The sequence below is a fragment of the Vespa mandarinia genome, chromosome 16 (assembly GCF_050613455.1).
Source record: "Vespa mandarinia isolate Hongniang chromosome 16, ASM5061345v1, whole genome shotgun sequence".
NCBI classification, from domain to species: Eukaryota; Metazoa; Arthropoda; class Insecta; order Hymenoptera; family Vespidae; genus Vespa; species Vespa mandarinia.
The window spans coordinates 1,181,108-1,204,611 of NC_140825.1; the positions used below are offsets into that span (position 1 = coordinate 1,181,108).

At 29.3% G+C, this 23,504-nt stretch overlaps 2 protein-coding genes and 1 long non-coding RNA gene across 8 annotated transcripts in view; 1 reads left to right on the forward strand and 2 right to left on the reverse strand.

Moving 5' to 3' along the window:
* Positions 1-21: 21 nt before the first annotated feature.
* LOC118442083 (hemocyte protein-glutamine gamma-glutamyltransferase) lies at positions 22-5,026 on the reverse strand. Of its 2 annotated transcripts, XM_035867270.2 has the most exons (8): positions 4,870-5,026; positions 2,959-3,433; positions 2,588-2,814; positions 1,895-2,496; positions 1,714-1,811; positions 1,299-1,589; positions 770-930; positions 28-664 (listed from the first exon to the last, which is right to left on the reverse strand). In XM_035867270.2, exons 2-8 carry the CDS (start codon positions 3,431-3,433, stop codon positions 380-382), a joined length of 2,139 nt encoding a protein of 712 aa, XP_035723163.1. In that variant the 5' UTR covers positions 4,870-5,026; the 3' UTR covers positions 28-379. The 2 variants fall into 2 exon arrangements, with proteins under 2 accessions (XP_085517931.1, XP_035723163.1); XM_085661805.1 differs by lacking the exon at positions 770-930 and having other exon boundaries at positions 22-527.
* A 3,782-nt stretch (positions 5,027-8,808) lies between these two features.
* Positions 8,809-23,504, reverse strand: part of LOC118442149 (uncharacterized) — a 47,419-nt gene continuing 32,723 nt past the window's right edge. For 3 of the 5 annotated variants that reach the window (XM_085661761.1, XM_085661760.1, XM_035867395.2), the window contains 5 exons: positions 15,755-15,934; positions 13,415-13,568; positions 12,742-13,292; positions 11,920-12,187; positions 8,809-11,706 (listed from right to left, as the gene is read on the reverse strand). In XM_085661761.1, the coding sequence (XP_085517887.1) occupies positions 11,590-11,706; positions 11,920-12,187; positions 12,742-13,292; positions 13,415-13,568; positions 15,755-15,934 (1,270 nt within the window). In that variant the 3' untranslated portion in view covers positions 8,809-11,589. The remainder of the gene's footprint in view (positions 11,707-11,919; positions 12,188-12,741; positions 13,293-13,414; positions 13,569-15,754; positions 15,935-23,504) is intronic. The other 2 variants (XM_085661762.1, XM_035867398.2) reach the window with 1 other exon arrangement.
* On the forward strand, positions 18,341-22,735 carry LOC118442154 (uncharacterized). The gene is made up of 5 exons (XR_014983102.1): positions 18,341-18,752; positions 18,849-19,211; positions 19,290-19,379; positions 19,523-19,641; positions 19,869-22,735. It is a non-coding gene; the product is annotated as an uncharacterized LOC118442154 (long non-coding RNA).

Below are 23,504 nucleotides of genomic sequence, written 5' to 3' on the forward strand. Positions count from 1 at the left end.
TATATATATATATATATATATATGTGTGTGTGTGTATATGTATATGCATATGTATATGTATTGAAAAATTTTTTAAACTAAGAAAAAAGATAATATTAACGAAGATTATATATGTTGCATTTATGTATTAGTTTAAATATACGATTATTACATTCTGCTAATAATTATGAAATTTCATTTTAATTTGTGATCTCGTTAAAAATGTTATATTTAAAAAAAAAAAAAACTAAATTGGTAAAAATATGTAGAAGTATAATTATTATGGCTACTTTTTTTTCTTCAGTTTATCTTCCTTATTTACAAAAAGAAAGAAAAAAAAAGAAGAGGAAAATATGATATATATATATTTTTTTTTTTTTTTTTTTGATATATCAGATATTCAATCCTCATCCAAAACCTCGATCGTAGCCGATCCGGTGATATCGACCAATTCTTTCGAGGTAAACGTGGCTACGATCTTTTGTTCACCAGCTTTTTTTAGATCCAAATTATGTTGCACAGTAATTTCTTCCAATGGTCCAACATCCCTGAAAGGTAAAATCTTGTTTCTGACCAATCCAGGACCAGCGTAATTAAATTTGCAATTAGTTAATATCTTTTTCAAAGGATTCTTAAAGCTAAGCGTTATGGTCGACGATTTTCCAACGACTGGTTCACCTTCGATCTGTAAATATTTGATGTTTTAGAAACAAGATCTTTTCGTGGGAATACTTATTTTTGTTCTTTTTGATGTTCTGACATTTCCATTAATAAATTATCAAAATCGAACCTTAACAGTGATATTAGGTTTGAGAACTTGAAAATCATCCTCATCCGCCCAAGTTTGTTTCGTCTCTTTAACCGTAGCAATCGTGTAAAGTTTCATTATACAATACTCTACCAATTTATCCAGATAATCGTCTACGGTGACTGTTAATCTTAGTTGTTCGCCTGTGAAGAAATAGAGATGGAGAGAAAAAAAAAAGAGGGAAGAAAAAAGAAAAATAAAATTATCATACACGTGAAGAAATAGAAATGTGCTTTTAAATGCTTCCTAGTAAAATAAAAAAAGGAAAAAAAAAATCATGTAACAATTTACATAAATCGTTATGTAATATAGCATTATTTGTTTGATGATTCATTAAAATATGATAATTATTCGATATAAGTTTGTCATTAAATAGTTGAAAAGGAATGTGAACGTGAGTGAGAGAGAAAGACAGAGAGAGAGAGAGAGAGAGAGAGAGAGAGAGGGAGAGGGAGAGAGTGAAAAAAATTATACATCGTTATAACGAAGTTGATTATTATTCTAATCTTACTGGCATTAGGTTGAAGAACAAAATCACCAGAGGCTCTCTTCACCAAGTTTGCCTTGACTCCGGTATAATAAACACTGCCTGCGGATAATATAGCCTGAATCGTTCTTGGTTTATTCGATTTATTCTTTATATTTACGGTAACTGCAAATGATTCTCCTATATTAACACGTTCGAGATCAACTAGATCAAATTGAACGTCTTCCTTGCTTGGTTCTGGCAAGGAATAAAATTTTTTTGCTCTGTCTGTACTACGTATTGCTCTGTACAAGGTCAATCTTTCTGCCTCCGTGCCTGTTTTTTTTTTTTTTTTTTTTTTTTTTTAATAACAAATTGCGAGAAAATAATAATAAGATTAAAACACAGAAGATAAACAAACAGACAGATAAATAAATAAATAAATAAATTTTTTTCTGACCTTCTTTAGCTTTGTAAATGGACGTTATATCCTCTCTATCCTTGTCACCGTTTGGATCAAAGATCCATGGTGCTTTTGTTAAGATCATTCGACCGATACTAAAAAAGAAATTATTATTATATATATATGTGATATAATAATTTATAAAAAAGAGAGAGAGAGAGAGAATGTTTCAACTAACTGATATTTGTTACAATCGATTTTAGAGTATCCTAAATCGCTTTCTGGATCTTCCTTCCATCTCATAAGATCGGCGTTAACTGAAGCCAACATAAAAGTAACGTCAAAGTTATAACCAACGGCACCTTGTCTTATAGCTTCGACGGATGCAGGTCCACATTGATAAAAACTATCTGATTGTTCTTGCGGTGTAGCGTCTATCGCTTGCCAACCACCGTAACCCTTAGGTAAATCAGGCCTGGCCATCCAAACGTCGTTCCAAACGTGATAATTCCAAATTGAATCTTCGCCCATCATATTATTAGGATCATATTCGAGTTCCTCGTTATCAGCATTGTAATAACGATCGACCGATAATGAGGCATTTGCATCGTGGGCCGATACAAGATTTGATACAACTCTGGATGGTATTCCAAGTGCTCGACAGACGGTTGTTACGACACCAGCGAATACCCAACATTGTCCGTATTTTACTTCGTCTTTTGTTTCTAAAAATTGTTCTAATATCGGGACGCTTCCGGTCCAGGCTGCTGGTGCTGTACCATCTTCGTATTCACCGTCCCATCGACCAGTTATAACACCTTGATCATCGTTCGAATTTACCTGCATAATGACAAAATTATCATATTGTATATGTACATATATCTATATATATATTTTTTCTTCTTTTTTTCTTTTTTGTTTTTTAACTTACGATTCTTGATATCGCACGACACATTTTAATGGGATCTCCTCTGGACACAGCCTTGATACCCGATCTTTCCAATAATAATTGACAAGCTGGTAAAATGCATGCGTCGAATTGACCAAAGACCCATTCCCTACCTCGAGAACTTCCCCATGGGCCAACCCATATCTTTCCAACGTCATTCATAATGTATTCGTCGAGAAGTTGCTCATCCTCCATGAAGACCAGATCATCTGTGAGAATTTTATTTTCTTTTTTTTATTTTTTTTTTTAAATCCTTTTTCATCAAACGCAGATATTTAGATATTTTTTCTGTCTTTCCTATCTTTTTTTTTTTTCCTAAAAAAAATCTGTTATCAGATTTATGAATGATATACCTTTTAGCCAAGGATTGAACAACAAGTATATGTCTTTTTCATAGTGATACGTATTCGGAGGTTTTTTTCTTCCAAGAGTCGTTGTCTCCACGTTCAACTGCCATACACCAATTGGACTATTAATTGGACTTCTAACTTCAACCGATAAATCCATTCCATTGATCGCTACCATTCTTACACCCCATGCTTCTAAATCGGTTACATAAGTGTCTTGATTGGTTATAGTGTTGATGCCTCTGGTACCCTTCATTACATTTGGATTTGGACCAAAACTGAACAACAGTCTGACGATATCAGTTTCATCGACGTATTCACGATTGAATCTCAATGCCAAATTGAAAACTTGACCTCGTCGTAATATCGATGTCGGATTTTCCGTATGAATCATTTCGTAATTTATAGTATGATGTGCTCTGGCATTTTCTTTCTCGTACATGTAGACCATATCAACGAACAATGGTTCCTTGTTAGACATCTAATGTTCGGTTAAACACATTTTTATGATTAATTTTTTTAACAAATTTTGTCGTTTTTATAATTAATTTTTTAATTATATTATGCGCAAATGTATGTCAACAATTTGTTTAAAGTTCCATACGACATACAGAGCTTTCTCAATTTTTTACATTCTATTCAAACTTAAAATGAACGTTTTTTTAATCTAATGTCCATTAATAATATTTATTTTTAATTATTAAAAAATAGGAAGTAGATCTTTCTTTCTTTTTTTTTTTTTTTTTTTTTTTGAGAAAAGTTACCTCTATCATTCCATTCATATTTGATATTAAATCAAAATATTTTGATCTAACGTTTACAAATTTTACGTTTACAAGTTAACGTTTACAAAAATAGACAAATAATTGTTATACTGAGATTTTTTTTCGTCAAATCTATACATTCCATTCTTTTCACTTTAAATTTATTTCTTACGTCATAACTCAAACTCAAGAAATATATATATACGTATATGTACATATGTATGAACAAATAGAAATAAAAGTGTATATATCCGCTCTTTTGACGAATCGCGTCATCGTATGAAAGTAAGTCTAAGTAAGAAAAATCGATGTTACGTGATCGGATTGTGAATGGAACTCCAGAATCTCTGAATGGAATTGAATCGTGACCTCCTAAATGATTCATCGATTTCATCATTCTATTACAGTGAAATCTGACATTCCGTGAGAATGTAAATGTATTTTAAAAATAATTAAATCACTGTAAATATTTTTAAACTGACAACTCTCTTGCTTTTAACGAATCGCTAGAAGAAAAGAGAAAGAGAGAGAGAGAGAAAGATCTCACGCGTTAAAAAAAAAAAAAAAAAAAAAAAAGAAAAAAAAATTCTATTAAGCTTCTAATTTAAATATATGTATATTACATAATCCTCTACAAAATTTTTTTATACATTTCATTTTCATAGTAATAACTTACAACTATCCGCTTGCTGTGAAATCATCTTTTTTTCTCTTTTTTCCTTTTTTTTTTTTTTTTTTTTTTTCTATTCTCTCTATGCAACAAAATAGAAATCTAAATCTCAAAAACGTGTTCTCCTTTAAAGAAAAAAAATTCTTTCGCACACATTAAAAATAGAAATTATATTACAAAAGTTCGTTATTATAATTTAAAAAAAAAAACAAAAGAAAAAAAAAAGAAAAACAAATTAGATTAACATTTCATGTTGATTATGGAGATAATTAAATAGAAATAATTAAGAAATTAGATCCTTTCTTTTTTTTTTTTCTTTTTCTTTGAAAAAATTCATTAGTACGATTAAAGAAATGTGGATCAATATTTCAAAGTAAACATAATTAAAAGTAAAATTAAATGGAAACGATTAGATACCTTTTCGTTCTTTTTTTCTTTTTTTTTTTTTTTTTTTTTTATAATACTTTATGTTAGAAGACTAACCTTGAATGTTTTATATGTCTAAAATCCACAGTGTGTAAAAACCTTTCACTTACTACTATCGATTTCCAAGTTAAACAAAAGTCTGACTGATGATCAAAGACGTTTCACGTCTTTTTATATAATGTGCAACATCCAACTTACTGACCGCAGTATCCCCACTACGATGATTAGAATGCCTACTGATATAATATATACCTCCGTTGACCTTAATTATTATCTTTAAATAATTTTTAATTAGTTCATTTTCTTACACACGTAGATACGTAAACACGTTCGATCAAAATCAAATTATTTCTTTTAGTCTTTTAAATCGTCACAAATTTCATTATCAAATTTTTGTTTCTTTCCCTTTCAAATATCTCCCATCGATTATAATATATTATTATCCTATAATTATTGATAATTTATTTTCACAGAAAAAAATTTATTTGTACTAAATAATATTTATAAAATTAAATTCATCATTAATTTTTATTCGTAAAAGATCAACTTAAAAGTTATATTATATATAATTATAATTTATATTAAAAATTGAACTTGGCAAATTCACGAAGTGCCAGCTTCTTTTCTTTTTTCGCATACATAAAAACAAGAAATTAAAAGTCGATTAAAAAATGTTATCAAATGGTATCAATGAAAAAATGTTAAGATTCCTATTAAATTTAGTACGTTTTGTTCTCAATGAAAAAATTTCAATGAAAAGTAAGAGAAAAAAGCTGCATATCTATTCAAACTAAAACCGAGAATTATCATTTTCTGAATTCTTACGCATGCATATCGTTTACTACAAAATGTTATCTTATCGTACTCAAGAACAATCATAATTAAGTCCATATAATAAAATAATATAATAAAACAATTTAATGGATGCTGCGGTTATCCGCACGTTTTATCATAATCATGAAGGAAAAATTTATTTGGTTATCAGTTAAAAGAATGAAAGGAGAACAAGAAAAAGTTTTCATAGATTTATTTTGCGTTCTTTGTCTGGCTGTGTCTGTCTGTGTTCGTGTGTGTGTGTGTGTGGGTGGGTGTATGCGTGTGTAATCGGCCTACACGATTCACGTTGTAAAGTATTGGTCATTCTTTTTCATTTCCAATTACTCATAAGCCTTCTTTCACTTCTTTCTTTTTTCTATCTACTTATCTGTTTATCTTTCTTTCTTTCCAAAAAACACAGGAAAGTTTCTTTTCGATAATTAACGAAATATGATCCTACGATACTCGTATATCGATCATTTCGATCAATGACGTTTTTTTTCTTTTTTGTTTGTTTACTCGTTTGTTGGTTTTTTTTTTTGCTTTTCTTTTTGTTGTTTTTTTTTTTTGCATTTTCTTCTTTTGCATTTTTCCTTTTTTTTCTTTTTTTCTTTTAAATATGAAACGAAAGATAATAATTTCGATATATCTTCATATTGACTAATCGACGAACGCAATCCGAGAATGTCAAAGATGTAATAATTAAATTAAATTAAAAAAAAAAAAAGAAAAAAAAATAAATAAAACAAGAAAGACAGAGAGGGAAACGAGAGATAAAAAAAAGTTTGATAAGAATAATGATCGTTCCAATGAGGTGAATCTAAAGAAATATATAGATCAATTTTATGTACCTTGACGCTCGGAATGCGCGAACCGACATGGTGATTAATATTAATTTGAAAATCAATATTTGAATCAGTGAAATAAATAAATAAATAAATATATATATATATATATACATATATGTATGTATATATTAGAAGATATATCTCATCTAAGTAAAATGGACCGTTTATATTCGCGCGAGCACCCATCTAAAAAGTCTAAAAATATTTAGATTAAGGCAAGTATAGATGTGTATATATATATATATGTGTGTATGTATGTACGTATGCATGTATGTATGTATGTATGTATGTATGAATATGCATATATAATAATATATAAATAAGAACAAGGAATCGGTAACTTCTTCGCTACGGAATGCGGCAGCTAACGCATATTCAGCTTTCGCGGATTCAAATTTTTTTGTTTACATCTCTGTTTTTTAGGTTTTGTATTTCTTTTCTTCCTTTCGTTTTCGTAACCTTTTTCCTTTCTCTCTGAGCGTCGAACAAATTTAATCAATTCTAGGGAATTTCTTTACTTTGTATTCTTTTTTTTTTGTACATTTTTTCATTTTTCTAAATTTTTTTTTTCTTTTTTTCCTTTTTTTTTTTTGATTACAAGATATTATTAAATCATCCAATTTCTCTATCGAATTTGGCACAAAATTAATTGGCTACTTCATTGATTGCGCTAGCGATAACTTTGACATTAGAATGCTACAAATTTTCGGAGACATTTTTATAAATGTCTCCTTTTTTTCTGTTTATTTGCGTGCACGCGTGTGCTTGAGCGTGTGCTTGAGCGTATGTGTGTGTGTGTGTGTGTGTGTGTGTGCGCGCGTGTGTGAGCTTTTTTATTTTTTTATTTTTTTTTCTTTTTTCCTTTGTTTGCAAATTTATGATACGTGTGCATAACGTGTACAAAACTAATTTATCCGTACGTTAGAGAGAGAAAAAAAATATTAAAAAAAAAAAAAAAAAGAAATAAATAAATAAATAAATAAATAAATAAAAATAAACGTATATCGTATCTTATTTTTTATAAACCGTTCAAATGTGTTATTAGCTTTATCATCGGTTCTTTTGTCGCTACTCATCTCTTTCTATTTCTTCAAAGTAATATATATATATACGTATGTATATATATATATATATCTTTGAACCCGCGATATGCTTAAGGAACGCAACATACACGACAAACATACTGACAAACATATTTGATTATACACGTGTACACATACACATACACATACACACACATACGCACGCACACATTCTCTCTCTCTCTTTCTCTCTCTCTCTCTCTCTCTCTCTTTTTCTCATCAATTCTGATGCGTTAGCTCGCGTCTTTTTAAAAATCATATCTTATCCGAACGCACTTTGGGTTTCCGTTACAATGGCACGTGTTTAATTTTGATGCCTCGATTTATCTTCGCATTCCTGAATGATTCCAATGATTCCAATATATCATATCGAAAAAAATCGATTTGAGCGAATTTATGAATCGAGTTGCTCGTGTGAAAAAACCGAAATATTCATTGGACATATCTATCTTTCCGTATCTATACCAACGATGTTGTTCTAACAAAAAAAAATAAAATAGAGAAAAAAGAAAAAAAAGAAACAAAACAAAAAGAAATTGAAAACAAACAAAAATACGATAAAAATCGTTGAAGAATCATTTCAACGTCGTTCGGTCATAAATTTCATTTTCGTTTTCGTTCTCTCTCTCTCTCTCTCTCTCGACGCACTCTGATTAAACATTTTAAATAAATAAACGGATAATATATAAAGACGGACGTTCATTAAATTCAAATGTTAAGAAGGAAACAATGAAACTTAAAAACACCTGAAACCTAACAAAATATCATCGATCATCGATCATCGATCATAACAATTATAATCCTAAATTCGAACGTATAATATGAATTAATCAACGAATAATTACACATAATATACATGTACATGCACAAAACTCAATATGTAAAGGAATTTCTCATTCTTTTCAGCCTTATATATACATATATATATATATATATATATATATATATATATATATATAAGATTATATACATATATATATATACATATATATACATATATATATATACATATATATACACATATACATATATATATATATGTATATATATATACACATAAGATTTTGTAAATATACATAGATATAGCTAATAATATAATAATTATTATAACTGCACTTTTCTTTGTTAGATCCCACGTTGTGCTCGAGGAAAATACGACCACGTTTTTCATTTTTTATTGTTTTTTTTTCCTTCTCTTTTTTTTTTTTACTGTCGAACACATGAAACATTTTCAACAATTAATATCATGATTATTATTATTATTATTATTATTATTATTATTATTATTTTTAATATTATTATTATTATTATTATTATTATTATTATTATTATTATTTTTATTATTATTATTATTATTATTATTATTATTATGAAAGTTTTTTTCATTTTTAATTAAAACCCGTAGGACGCAATTACGGGGATGATGGTGAAAAAAAAAAAAGAAAAAAGAAAGAAGAAAAAAGAACAAAGTTTACAAATCATGAAAAAGCGGTCGTGCATTCAACGAGATGCGTCCTCGATCCTATTATCACAGTCAATTGCCTATCTATCATCTTCATCATCATCATCATCATCATCATCATCATCATCATCATCATCATCATCATCATCATCATCATCATCATCATCATCATCATCATCATCATCATTATCATCATCATCATCATCATCATCATCACCATCACTATCACCATCATTATCATCATTATCATTATAATTATCATCTTTATGTTCATCTTTTTCGTCATCTTATTCATCATCTTCTTATTCTTCTTCTTCTTCGTCCTTGTCTCGTACCATGAATTATTATCATTCTTTCTTATTTTTTTTTCTTTTTCATTTTTTTTTTTTCATTGGAAATACAATGAATAACATAACATCATTTTGAAACATACCTTCATATCCCAAACATTGAAAGCAAAAACACAACGAACGCGATAGACCGAGTACTATGTTTTCTCGGTGTGTAAAACATTAGATATTTCGCGATAACTATTTTTCTATGTGTCCCTCGACTTTCACTATAACAAAAGAGAAAATTAACGGGAAAAAAAAGAAAAAAGGAAAAAGAAAAGAATTAAAAATTAATAAAATTTTCATGAATAAAATAATGATAATGATAATATAATAATAATAATAATAATAATAATAATCATAATAATAATAATAATAATAATAATAATAATAATAATAATAATAATAACAGCAACAATAATAATAATAGGAACGTTCGTGTGCACGCGAGCACGGCGAGTACTACATGGTTATTTCTTTTTTTATCATTATTATTTTTCTTTTTATCTTATTTTATTTATTTATTTATTTTCTTTTTTAACAATATCCACATCAGATCGGTTATGAAAAATCATCAAGAACCGATTCGCTGTCGCATCATTTCCTTTTTTAATTTTTATTTTTTCTATTCCTTTTCACAGTATTAAAACAACTTTCAAAAGTTATTAACGTCCTACATATAGATAATAATTCATGAAATTATGGCATTATTTTTGGCAAAAATATAAATTCAACTATTGGTACGATGGTCGAACACGTTGTATAATAAAAGAAAAAAAAAAAAAGAAAAAAAAGAAAAGAAAGAAAAAAGAAAGATGAAAAAAGAAACGAAAAAGGAAAAAAAACAAAATTAAGAAAATAAACAACAGCAATGCTCGACCAGCTGATAAATTCCATAAATAATGGATATAAGTAGTAATCGCGAAATATGCAATTAATTCTATCTTCATGTATACATATCTGTTTGTTTGTTTGTTTGTTTGTTTTCTTTTTTACCAATATACATAATATACTATATATTTATGTGTGTGTATATTTTTTTGTATAAGTGCATATACATAAGTTTTCTATACATATACGTATATAAACATATATATATATATATATTATATATATATTTTATATTATATATATTATATATATATAAATAAATTTATATATATATATATGCACAGATATATATATACATATAGATATATACTTATATTTTGTTTCTTTTTGTTCATATTTTATTTTTTATTTCGCATTTTATTTCGCACCAGGGAGCCTTAGTTACGCGTGACTAGTTTAAATAAACAAAAACCATTTTTTTCGTTCGTCGTTAAAAAGCACCACCATTTTTACTTTCATATCCTTTGTCAGTTTTTTTTTTTTTCATTCATCTTTCGACTTGTCATTTCGTCGTTTTTATTTTCATTAAAAAATCTCTTTCTCTCTCTCTCTCTCTCTCTCTCTCTCTTTCTCTATCTCTATCTCTATCTCTATCTCTATCTCTATCTCTCTCTCTTTCTCCCTCTATACATAACAATTTTTCTAAGTCATTTAATAAAACCACTTATGAGTAACAACGAACGATACAAAATGCCAGAATGTAAAGAAAAGAAAAAAAGGCGAAGTGGACTGTCGTGATGACGGTGATGGATGTGGTGTGAGGGTGTGGGGTAGAGCATATACACACATATATATATAACATATATATATACATATACATATACATATACATATACATATACATATACATATATATATATATATATATATATATATATATATATATATATATTTACATATACATATACATATACATATACATATACATATACATATACATATACATATACATATACATAACATATATATATGTATGTATATAAGGAAAGGATATAGTCACCATAAAATCGAAAAATTCACTCGTCTTTTTTTCATGGCTGAACTGCCTACGAATGTCATTATCCACCCCCCGCCCACGCTCCCGTTCTTCTTTTTTCTTGTTTTGTTGTTGTTGTTGTTTCTTTTTTTTTATTTTTTTTTTTTTTGGTAGCTGGAAGTTCTAATCATAATAGTGCTAAACGATAATATTTTATCATCAATGATCATCCATTCGGTGATCGCCATAATCGTCTCACATGAAGAAGACTACGAGACGACACGTTTCATACGCTAGCAAGGCGACGGGTATTCGTATAATTATTTGGTTTAATGTTATTGTTATTATTATTATTTATCCACCCCGGGGGCTAACTTGGCGCATCTTCTGGTTCTATCGGTCCTCCGGATACAGCTGCCGATCCTCTTTCACTAGCTTGACTCATTGCTACAAATTGTTGCGACAACGTTTGCAAACTTTGGCGGACCTAAAGAATAGATTAAAAATACAATGTCAGATATGTTAAAATATTATTTAAATATTTATGTTAAATATATTTCTCAGAATATTTATTAATTATTTATATACATACATATATATATATGTATGTATATAAGATATATATATATATATATATATATATATATATATATATATCTTTGTGTCTGAGTATGACAAACATGAAATGCATAAATTTTACCTTAGCTATCTGATCGAGATTCGAATTGAGATAATGCAAGAGTCGATCATGCGTAAAATGTTCCGGCGAGACAAGAGGATGATTTAGATATGCCGTATGCAATCTATCGATACGGAACATCATCATCGCTGCCGAAACATACAAAGCTGCTAGGACCACAACCAATATAGCAATTACTGTACCAGGCTTCAATCCACCAACAAAAAATGTACCAAACGAACGAGATTTGTTAGGTGAGATCGGTATCGATGGTGTCACTGAATCCATTCTAAAATAATAAAGAAGAAGAAGAATTAGAAAATGAGAAAGGAAAAACAAATAATAATAACAACAACAACAACAATAACGAGCAGAGAGCACCGTAGACGACATCAAGGAATGTAAAAGATTTTCCAATAATTCCTGTGTCCTATTTCGTTCTACATGGTGAGCCATTGCGATTTCAACAATTTTAAATTAATTTTTATTTATTCATTTATTTATAATTGTTAAGCCTAGACATTGTAAAAGATTTTAATCGAAAAAGTCTAGGAAGAGAATAATCGATACATTCTTTTGTTTGATTTTTTTTTCTTTTTTTTCTTCTTTTTTCTTTTTTTAAATCACCTACAAACTTTTAAGTCATCCCGTACGGTCTAGCATCTCTGACAAGCATCTCATCTTTGAAATAAGTAGGTCTAGTGTGTAGGCACAACGTATTTGTGATGTGTATGTATGTGTGTGTGCGTGTGTGTATGTGTATAAAGAACAAGGAAAAGGACAGATAGTTAGATAGATAGATAGATGAATGTAAAAAAAAAAAAAAAGAAAAAATGTACCAACCTGGTATTAGGAACAGGAGTATGACTTGGTCTAGAAATAGTAGGTGATAAACCATCGGTATCGGTACAAACAGTTGGTGGTCTCGAAGCTGTTTGATCGGTGCCACTTTCTGACATACTCGAATCATCTTCCTCAGGATTAACTTCCGAATCGTCGACCAGCAACGTATCCGGTGGTAATAATTTTGCCTCATCGGGAAGTGGTAATACGTCCGGTGAAGCTCTTGGTATTATTGCTTCGTCCCAAACCTGTTTCATCAGTTTAAAGGTCGAATCTCTTGATAGTAAAGAACAGAAAACGTGTCTTTCATCCTCGGTCGCTACCGCGACAGCATTTGGAATGATCTTAGCCGTCTTCTCTTTACTGATCTTCAACACCGAGGCCGTTGGTATTAACAACTTTGTAACGTAACCGAAAACGTTGCTATAGAAGGCGAAATAATTCGGTGTTATGTAAAGGTGACCTTGAAGTAGGATATCGCCCACCAGCGCACAACTGTAGTAATTTAATACACGTTCATCCGCGGCTACCTGATGTCGAAATTTTGAAGACTATATATTAGCACTGACTAACTGTCCTTTCGTAAGTTCCAATAAAATTTTATAGCAAATGAAAAAAAAAAAAATATATATATATATATTATTTAATTTTTATTAATATTTATTAATTTTACCTGAGTAAAATGCCGATGAAATTTCTTTTGTCTTGCACTACTGGTGGACGATGGCGAGGATCTTGATGAAGATCTACTGATCTTCGCCGGTGTTTGAACAATACCACCGGCTGCCATCGATGGAGTACTCCTGCTCAATGGCTTTGATAGCTGACTGAAAATGAAATGGAGAAAAGATTATAAGAAAAATGCGAACGAAAAATAATACTTTTGTACTATACTTTAATTAAATGAAATGAATAATTCACTCGGTATACATATGAATAGATGTACAACAACTACTAAGTTAACTTTTTGAAGGTCTTCCTTCTTCTATAAACTATATTCCAATAACACGATTTATTTGTAATTTTCTCCACGGAAATGTAAGAATGACTTTTATAATGGAATTATACATTTTGATAGCATTTTCGTAATCGAGCATTATCGATCTGGTCTTTATCGCTATGGCTAATGAAAAAATTTATAATTCATTCGTATATATACATACGTATTACATATTAGAAACGAATATATGTATGATCTTTATTATATATGTATATATGTATGTATATATGTGCATCATTTATATATACATATATGTATATATGTTATATATATATATATATGTAATATATATAAATATATATGTATATATGTTATATATATATATGTAAAATTATTGTTACTTTAGATTTTCATCGATAACAATTTTCAAAAGCAGTCATTTCTAATAAAAATAAATATAATAAATATTTGTAATAAATAATTCAAATATATAGATGATATAAAACTTTGACACCAAGAGAGACACGTAAACGCACGCGCGCGCGCGCTCAAATACACAAAGACACACAATTCTTGATTTATCAATAAACTTAACATTTTGATCTTCATATATGTATTAAATTTATATATATATATATATATATATATATGAAATAATGTATAAAAATATAAAAGTATTTAACTCATTTAAATTTTTGCTGATATTACTTGGCACCGAATCATGTCTGGAAATTTTTGGTTTTATAGTAGCACCCCACAAATCGTTGCTCCAAACGACGAACTTGTATCCTTGCATCTTGTCGTCTCAAATTTGATTGACCGAACCGAATCGAATCGAATCGAATCGAAATTGAATCGAAAGAGCAATTAGGATTATTATAATAAAACGTTTCCTTTGTTATCGTATCCCCTTCTTTTTTTCGGATACGCCAAAGGAAATAAACTCGTAATTGACACTGAATCAACAAAAAAACAAAAAAAGAAAACGAAAAAGAAAAATCAAACAAGAAGAGAAAAGAAAGAAAAACAAATTAAATTAAATTAAATTAAATTAAATTAAATTAAATTAAATTAAATTAAATTAAATTAAATTAAATTAAATTAAATTAAATTAAATTAAATTAAATTAAATTAAATTAAATTGAACAAAAAGCACACGGGCAGACGAAAGAGGACGCGCGCGCGCACACTCTATTTCTTCTAAAAATTCTTTAAATTTAACGTCAACTTTTAACAATATAACTTCGTTCTTGATCATCGTAGGTTTAACAATATATAAAACGTTTACTCGCGTTCCGTCGATCTTGTCTTCCCGATTTTCGATAAGACACAATATCACGATTCAAGTGAGACATCCGTAATGCTTATCGAGAGAGTCACAGGTGGAAGAAGACCTAACTTTATCTAACTAGATCAACGGCTCGTTGATTGATATCTTTCATACTTAAATGAAACGAGAAAGAAAAAGAAAAAGGAAAAAAAGAAGCACACAATATTCTTAATAGTATGAGGTATAGATTCTCTTTAGCAGCTGATATAAAAGTTTTTTTATACAAAAACTGATACGGATATAATGTAACTGGTGGAAGGTGAGAATGGATGGAATATTTATATCCACGAATTAACAAAAGTAAGATCTATCGATTTATCGATCTATATCAATCTATCAATTTATCTATCTATCGATTTTAACTCCACTTTTGTTGCTATGTTTACGAATGCAAATGACAATTATCAGGAAAAGTAATGAATTTTTCTACTTTGATAAACAGCCGAGAGATCAAAGATGACTCCGATGACTAATTTCCAGATGATGATGATTTATTATATATATATTACATTTTTTTCCCACCCTCCTTCTCCACCTGAGCAACTTCTATCAGTTGTGTAAATAATAACAACAGTGTTGTTTTCGTAAGAGAAAGCACAGGTGTTTCGTTATCATAAAATTCCGAGATCTTATCGATCCTTATAGATGGATCATTTCGAAGAATAAGTAAAAGTATAAATTTGATGAGTCATTTTCTTTTTTTTTTCTTTTCTTTTTTTTTTTTTCACACAATTTCAACTCACCTGTCATTACATCTCAGTGCCGCATGACTCGGACTCCTTGGTGGTTGGGAAACTTGGATATTAGTGACAACGGTAAGCTGAGAAGGACTGATTGATTGTTGGCCCGTTTGCGGTACCCCAGGTGTTGTAGTTTGAAGCGGTGTACTTGGCGCTGAACGTGCTCCTATGGACCCCGCAGACCTAATAAAATACAACAATGTTTATTATCATTCATTATCGATCTTAGTTATCTGTTAACGTTGATTAGAAATTTTCCTTTTCATATAATGGTATTAACGATGCTTTTCTATCGACGCAAATGAAATAACATTTGTGAAATATTAAAATTTCACTTTAAATAATGATAATAATAATGATAATATAATAATATTATTATTTTGAATTGTTATTATTATTATTATTATTATTATTATTATTATTATTATTATTATTGTTATTATTATTATTGTTATTATTATTATTGTTAGGAAATATCATAACGTTCGTTTTGATTATCTATATATACGACAAATTGATTCGTTAACGTTGAATTAAAAAATGTTTAGAAAATATTAGCACGCGCATTTTTATCGATCCAATCGAAATAACGTTAATTATTCGATATCGATCGAATTATTTCTATAAATGATTGAATCTTTACCTTGCTCTCGTTATTGTACCAGATGATAGGCAAAAATCTATCAAAGCTCGTGTTTCGAACTCCATCATTCTTATTATCAGGTCACAAGGATTGTTAGATTAAAAAATTTATTACGTTTTTAAAAGAAGGGGGAAAGAAAGAGAAGAAAAAAAAAAAAAGAAAAAAAAGAAGAAAAAAGTTAGAAACTTCAAATTCTCCTGTCAAAAATTGTATCTCAAACGTTGATTGTCACCTATCAACAATCGACGCGAGAATCTAATTATTTCTAATGCATGTAATAAAGTATATATCTCTCGTTTATATTAAAATTTCGAGATATTTATCGTCGTCATTTAATAAAAGCCACGTTCGTATCGGCACTTTTTAAACATCGTTCTTCTCGATGATCTAACTCTCGCCCCTAATGTTTTCATTACCAAACGCGCGATAAATATGAAACTCATTTTATAGGTGAAAAGTGCGGGAATAAGGAAAAATAAGAGATACGATAATAATATATCAAATAATAATTCTAACGACGATCTCACCGATCAACGATGATAGATAAATTTTGATAAGAGAAAAAAGAAAAAAGGAAAATGGAAAAGAATCCGTAACGAATTATAATTACAGATATAAAGGAGAAAGAAGGAAAGAAATGAAAAAAAGAAAACAAAAGGAAAAAAAAAGGTAAAACTAATATATCGTAAAGAATTAGAAATTAGATATGTTAAACGTAAAGAATTAGAAACTAAACACTGCGATTTTATAATTCAGCCTTCCACGGACCAGCCGGGTTATAAGACTGACTTGATTTCGGACTCGTATGCTTATACATACATAGAGGCAGAGAAAGAGAGAGAGAGAGAGAGAGAGAGAGAGAACCAGACAAAAGAAAAAAAAGAAAACATCCACCACCTTTGTTCTCTCGACCTCTTGACCTTCTTAATCATTAATCTCCTCTACGCACTCTTTTTAACTCCTACCCAACTTCTCAAGGTAGAACGATATCACTTGGCTTATTCAGTTTGCGATATTGTAAAGTCAATAGGGGGACAAAAAACAAAAAGAGATAAAAATAAAAAATTAGGAAAACTCATTCTCTCGAACAATCGAAGATACATTATAACAAATTTTAATAATCTTCCTGTTTATCTCTCATATATAAATACATTTCTTTTTCTCTTTTCTTCGAATGGAATTATCAATTTTACACTATCATACAAATTGTAACGACAAACGAATTGTTGCTCTTTTGTATGAAGGAAAAAATAAGAGTAAGAAAAAAAAGAAAGATAAAAGGATAATAAAAACAAAAAAGAAAAAAAAATAGAAGATATAAGATAAAAAAAAAAAAAGGAAAAAAAAAAAGAAAAAGAAATAACAAAATAAGATAAATAAAAAGAATGTATGAAATTTGAGTTGAGAAATCGATTTTAGTCGATCGATCGAAACCGACAAAATGATCGATCAATTTAAATATCTACGATCTCTGGACACACCCTATGTAATAATGATTATTTATACATGCATGCACACATACACACACACATATATAATAACTAATACTTGTGATTATCTTATATCACATGGGGGGTCACGGACATATCTAAAAAATCAATTGCATTTCTCGTATCGTTCCCTATAAGTGTTAATAAAACTCTACCTTCTTTTGCTTCACTTGTTTCTTACTTTTTCTGCCCCTTTTTTTCTTCTTTCGTCATTGTTCACAACATTTATCTTACATTATTAAGATACACCAGGTGTTCTTCTTTCTATACTTTATTCCGAAGGACATTGAATGACGTCATGCACTAGATACACCCGAATTATCGACAAGTTTTATCAATTTTTATGTAATACATGATATACGTATATATACGATAAATGGAGAGAGAGAGAGAGAGAGAGAGAGAGAGAAAAAGAGAGAGAGAAAGAGGAAATATATACTCGTATTAAGTAGAAATACTTAGATGATATGTTCAGTCTACGTTTGTGCAACGTTCGAGGCACAATAACGTTGTTTAGATTTTCTATTCTTTTTTTTTTTTTTTTTTTTTTTTTTTTCGAAAATATACACTCTCTCTCTTTCTCCTGTTTCGTATTAAAACATCGTTGAAATGCAACTAAAAAAATGCGGTCGTTACTGTTTCGTTAGTATGTATTCGTGAATGATGATAAGGCACGATTAAATTTAAAACCGTTTCCGCCCACATTTTCATAATGAAAAATAAAAACAACGTGTTTCCATTATACAGTTATAATAGTGGAGTTATAAATCGATGCAACTGACAGCTGACTGAAAAAAAAAGTTTATTATAGACCTTTTCTATATAGATTAAAATCTATTGTTACAAATTATGGACCAAAAGTTTCTAGGTTTGTAATTTTTATGAAAGAAAAAAAAAAAAAAAAAAAAAGAAAAAAAAAATGTTTGAATAAATAAAAAGAAATTGATTTTTAATTATCGTCTAGGTACACTTTAAGCTCATCTCGTATATTAATAAGGTATATCGATAAAATTTGTTGCATTTTTCTCTCTCACTTTAAAAATGAAGAACAAAAAAGAAATAAATCGTTGATAAAAACCTGCATGAAATATTTTTGAAGCACGATTTACGTTTTTACGCATAGAAAATATTTTCCAAATACAATTCTCTGATCGAGAATGAAAAATAAATATCTTTTTTCTTTTCTTCTTCTTCTTCGTCTCTCGAAATAAATCGATTGTAATAACGAAAGTTAAAAAAAATATCTTTCGGGTTCGATTTAGATATTTACATTTTCAAATATTTTCAAAACAAATTTCTGAAGAGTTTTCTTTCGATACGTTTCAAGGTATGGCCTCGACCTCATCATAGTTTTATTAAGTACGAGTACGTTAGCGTAAACGTTTATTTTTGTCTTTTTTTGCAGGAGAAAGAAAAAATACATTTTCTTTTATTCCAAGGATTGTGTTTACATTGATACACTGAATGGACGACAGATAATCGAAAATATAAACAAGTATATCGATCGATATATGTATATATATATGTATGTATATATATATATATGTATGTATATATATGTATATATATATGTATGTGTATATATATGTATATATATATATGCATATATAAATATTCTATCTATTATTTTGTTTCTAGATCAATCTTATGAATTGGAGGAGCTTCGGAACATCGATTATTCTTGGAAAGGTCGTATTTGTCGATATATGTCGATATTTTCGATGATAAAAAGTCAACGAGATTTCTTTGAAAGATTTGTAAGCTTATATCGTTTCATTAATTAATTAGATAATTCTTGGAAATAAAATATCGTATAATATCTTTTCTTAATTATTATTTTATAATATTTATCTTCTTTATTATTAATTTATATTTTGCTTTTAAGCGAATTATAATATTTTTAATTAAATATATTTAATATTAAAATGACTTATCGTCGAACTAACATTATAATTATAAACAACATTCGATTTTTTTCTTTTAGACGATCTATTAACTTCTCACATATATTGAAGAATATATATATATATATATATATATATATATATATATATATGTTTCTTTAATTTAAAAGCAGATTAAAAGAAAAGAAAGAAAGAAGAGAGAAAACGTCAATAGAAAATGAATTTGAAGATTTGAAAATGTCGACAAAATTTCTAACTCTGTACGAAGCATGAATCTTACGCGGTCGGCTAAGCGTATGCATTATTTTTAGAATTCACGCTCTGCGTTTAACGCATGCACGTGGATACAGCGTTTGTACAACGTTATGGAGAAGAAGAATAAGAGGAATAAGAATAAGAATAAGAAGAAAAAGAAAACGATAAAGAGAAATAAGAAGAGGAAGAAGAAGAAGAAGAAGGAGAAGAAGAAACAGTAAAATATAAGAAAAATAACAGAAAAGAGACGAATTGGGTATATATCTACTTATGTATGCGTTGACTTAACGATAAGAAAGAATGAATACGAAATACGATATCCCGAATCTTATATACTTATTCAGATTTATTCCAAAAAGAAAAAAAGGAGAAAGAAAAAAAAAGAATGAAAAAAAAAAAAACAAAAAATCAATTAGCATACGAGCAAAAAAGAGAATTACCACGACAATACAATGGGGAGAATCGAATTTGACGCAACTACTTGTCGCCGTGCAATAAACAAATTTATTCTGATATTGATCGATCGACCCTCCTTTTAAGAAGCGAAAGAAAGGAGAAAAAGGAAAAGAAAAATAAAAAACAACGGCTTGATTATGCGCCAAGCGAGACTATCTCAATATGCTATCTATCGGTTCATTTCCAAATACAGCACGTCCACATCAATCGAATTGATTATGGAATAGTACATACGTCAATGATGAGATGTTCTTCTGTTTTGTAATCGTGCGCACGTAGAACAAAACGATTCGTTTTTTTTTTTTAATGAGTCTACGAAATTGTTAATCAATGTAAGAATCAACCAAGTTGAATGTATATTGTTTATATTTACGAGTGTCGAGTAGTGGTCGACAATGTACATGTCAAGTAACGGTCGATAATGTGCATGTCGAGTAGCGGTCGACAATGTGCATGTCGAGTAGCGGTCGACAATGTGCATGTCGAGTAGCGGTCGACAATGTGCATGTTAAGTAGCGGTCGACAATATGCATGTTGAGTAGCAATCAACAAAATACATGTCGAGTAGCGGTCGACAATGTGCATGTTAAGTAGCGCTCGACAATGTGCATGTCGCGTAGTGGTCGACAATGTGCATGTCGCGTAGCGGTCGACAATGTGCATGTCGCGTAGCGGTCGATAATGTGCATGTCGAGTAGCGGTCGACAATGTGCATGTCGCGTAGCGGTCGACAATGTGCATGTCGCGTAGCGGTCGACAATGTGCATATCGCGTAGCGGTCGATAATGTGCATGTCGCGTAGCAGTCGACAATGTGCATGTTAAGTAACGGTCGACAATGTGCATGTCGAGTAGCGGTCGACAATGTGCATGTCGAGTAGTGGTCGACAAAATACATGTCGAGTAGCGGTCGACAAAATACACGTCGAGTAGCGGTCGACAATGTGCATGTTAAGTAGCGGTCGACAATGTGCATGTCGAATAGTGGTTGACAATGTACATGTCGAGCCACACTCGACAATCTTTGATCAATTACATCGTAGACTCTTGACACATTGACGAATTATTTTCTAGACTTTTTTCTTTCTAAACTTTTTTCGTATATTACTAATAATGCATTAATCCTTATTAAAAAAAAAAAAGATTTTCAAAATAATTTTATTAATTAAATTATATAATACAGGATGGATCAAAAGTTCCTAAGTTATTGTACAAAAGAAAAAAAAACAAAATCGACTACTCTTCTTTGAAACTTTTATCAAACCTCGTAGTTACGTTTGTATAATAGATAATTTTATAATCTAAAAGATAAAAAAAATTCAGAAAATTTGCCTAACCAGTTTTGAAGAAGAATATAACTGATTTTTAAAATTGCTTGAAAAATTTTTGCATAACTTATGAAAGCGTAGGAACTTGCATTTTTTAAGAGAAAGGTGCTTCCATAAACCTCTTGATAGTTTGACCTTAAATTCGAACTTGTTCTCTCTTTCTCTCTCTCTCTCTCTCTCTTTCTCATATCATCAGTATAGTTTTTCGTTCTCTTTGCTTTTTCAATTCTTTCGTTTTCTTACTTTTTCAAATCAAGACCGTAATACATTACGAACAAATCGGAACATTTAGTTTAGCGATCGACATTTCAATACATCGATAGGATTGGCCCGATTTTTCAACGCTCTTCTTTCCATTCAATAATAATTATTCTTAATCATCGAGAGAAATGAGGCGATCGACTTTAAATTAATCAGAGCATAGACCGGTATTTCCTGTTTTGCAATTGTGCTTCCTTCTTTTTAAAGAGTGCAAAAAAAAAAAAATCAGAACAAAAACAAAAGTAAAAGATGACAAAAAGAAATAAATCATAAACAGTATTAATATTCAGTCGATGATTCAATTCAATTCGATTCGATTCGATTCGATTCGATATTATACGATCTTCCTTCCTGGAGAAATTGTCTCTCAAATATTAGCACACATTCTCTACTATAATGAATGAAATATGTGTATATATTATATATATATGTGTGTGTGTATATGTGGGTGTGTGTATGATGTTAACATCTTCTTCTCGCATGCTCACTTTTGAACTCTGATAATCATTGAAACGGGGTCATTGTCTCTAGTTGATCCCACTATCTTCTTTTAGATAATAATAGTCGGCCTTTGAACTTCTCTTCTAACACAAGTTTGTCTCTTCAAAAATAGACAATTTTAAAAGACACTTTTCGTCTTTTTTCCTTTTTTTTCCTTTTTTCTTTTTTTGAATTACGAACGATCATTATCGCTGCGTAGTTACAAATTTTTGTGAGAAATATAAACATTACTTGTACATGGATTTCTTGTTATTTAAAAAAGAAAAAAAAAAAAAAAAAAAAAAAAAAAAAAAAAAAAACCAAAAAAAAAAGAAAAAATTAGTAAAAATTAGATCTCTCTCTACCACCTATATATTTACTGCGAAGTGAACAGTGACTATGTACGCACGAATATCGCATAACGTAATAGCGAGCATTATCGTTCATTTCCGGTGACGATGACGAGATCGCAAAGTTCGAGTTATTATATATATATATATATATATATATATACATACATACAATTCGTGTGCGAATCCAGTACGATCGAAGTCAGGGGAAGAAAAAAAAAAGAAGAAGGAAGATAAAACCGTAGGAATAATAAAAATTTTCATTTTTGATTGTCGAAAATAAAATAACGATATTACCTATTCCTCGTATTATTCCATTCGTTAATCGAACGAACGAATTAATTATTTCACGATCTTTATCGAAGAAGAAAAAAAAAGAAAAAAAAGAGAAGAAAAAAAAAAAAAAAGAAAGAAAAAAAAAAGAAGAGGGAAAAATAAAAGAAAGAAGAAAAATGAAAGTCATCGCAAAATAATCGATGAAACTAATTGATACGTAACGGGCACACATCGTGATCGTTTTCATATCTACATAACTTAATGAAATATCAAATAAATTATCAGTACGAAAATTGATGTATCAACAATAT

What these genes read in the sequence shown, in the direction of transcription:
- LOC118442083 (XM_035867270.2), bottom strand. Translation starts at nt 3,433, where the DNA reads ATGTCTAACAAGGAACCATTGTTCGTTGATATGGTCTACATGTACGAG. An exon ending in GTCGTGCGATATCAAGAATC is followed by an intron (nt 2,497 to 2,587) that starts GTAAGTTAAAAA and finishes GTCATTATGCAG; the next exon opens with GTAAATTCGAACGATGATCA. An exon ending in TGTTCTTCAACCTAATGCCA is followed by an intron (nt 931 to 1,298) that starts GTAAGATTAGAA and finishes ATTTCTTCACAG; the next exon opens with GCGAACAACTAAGATTAACA.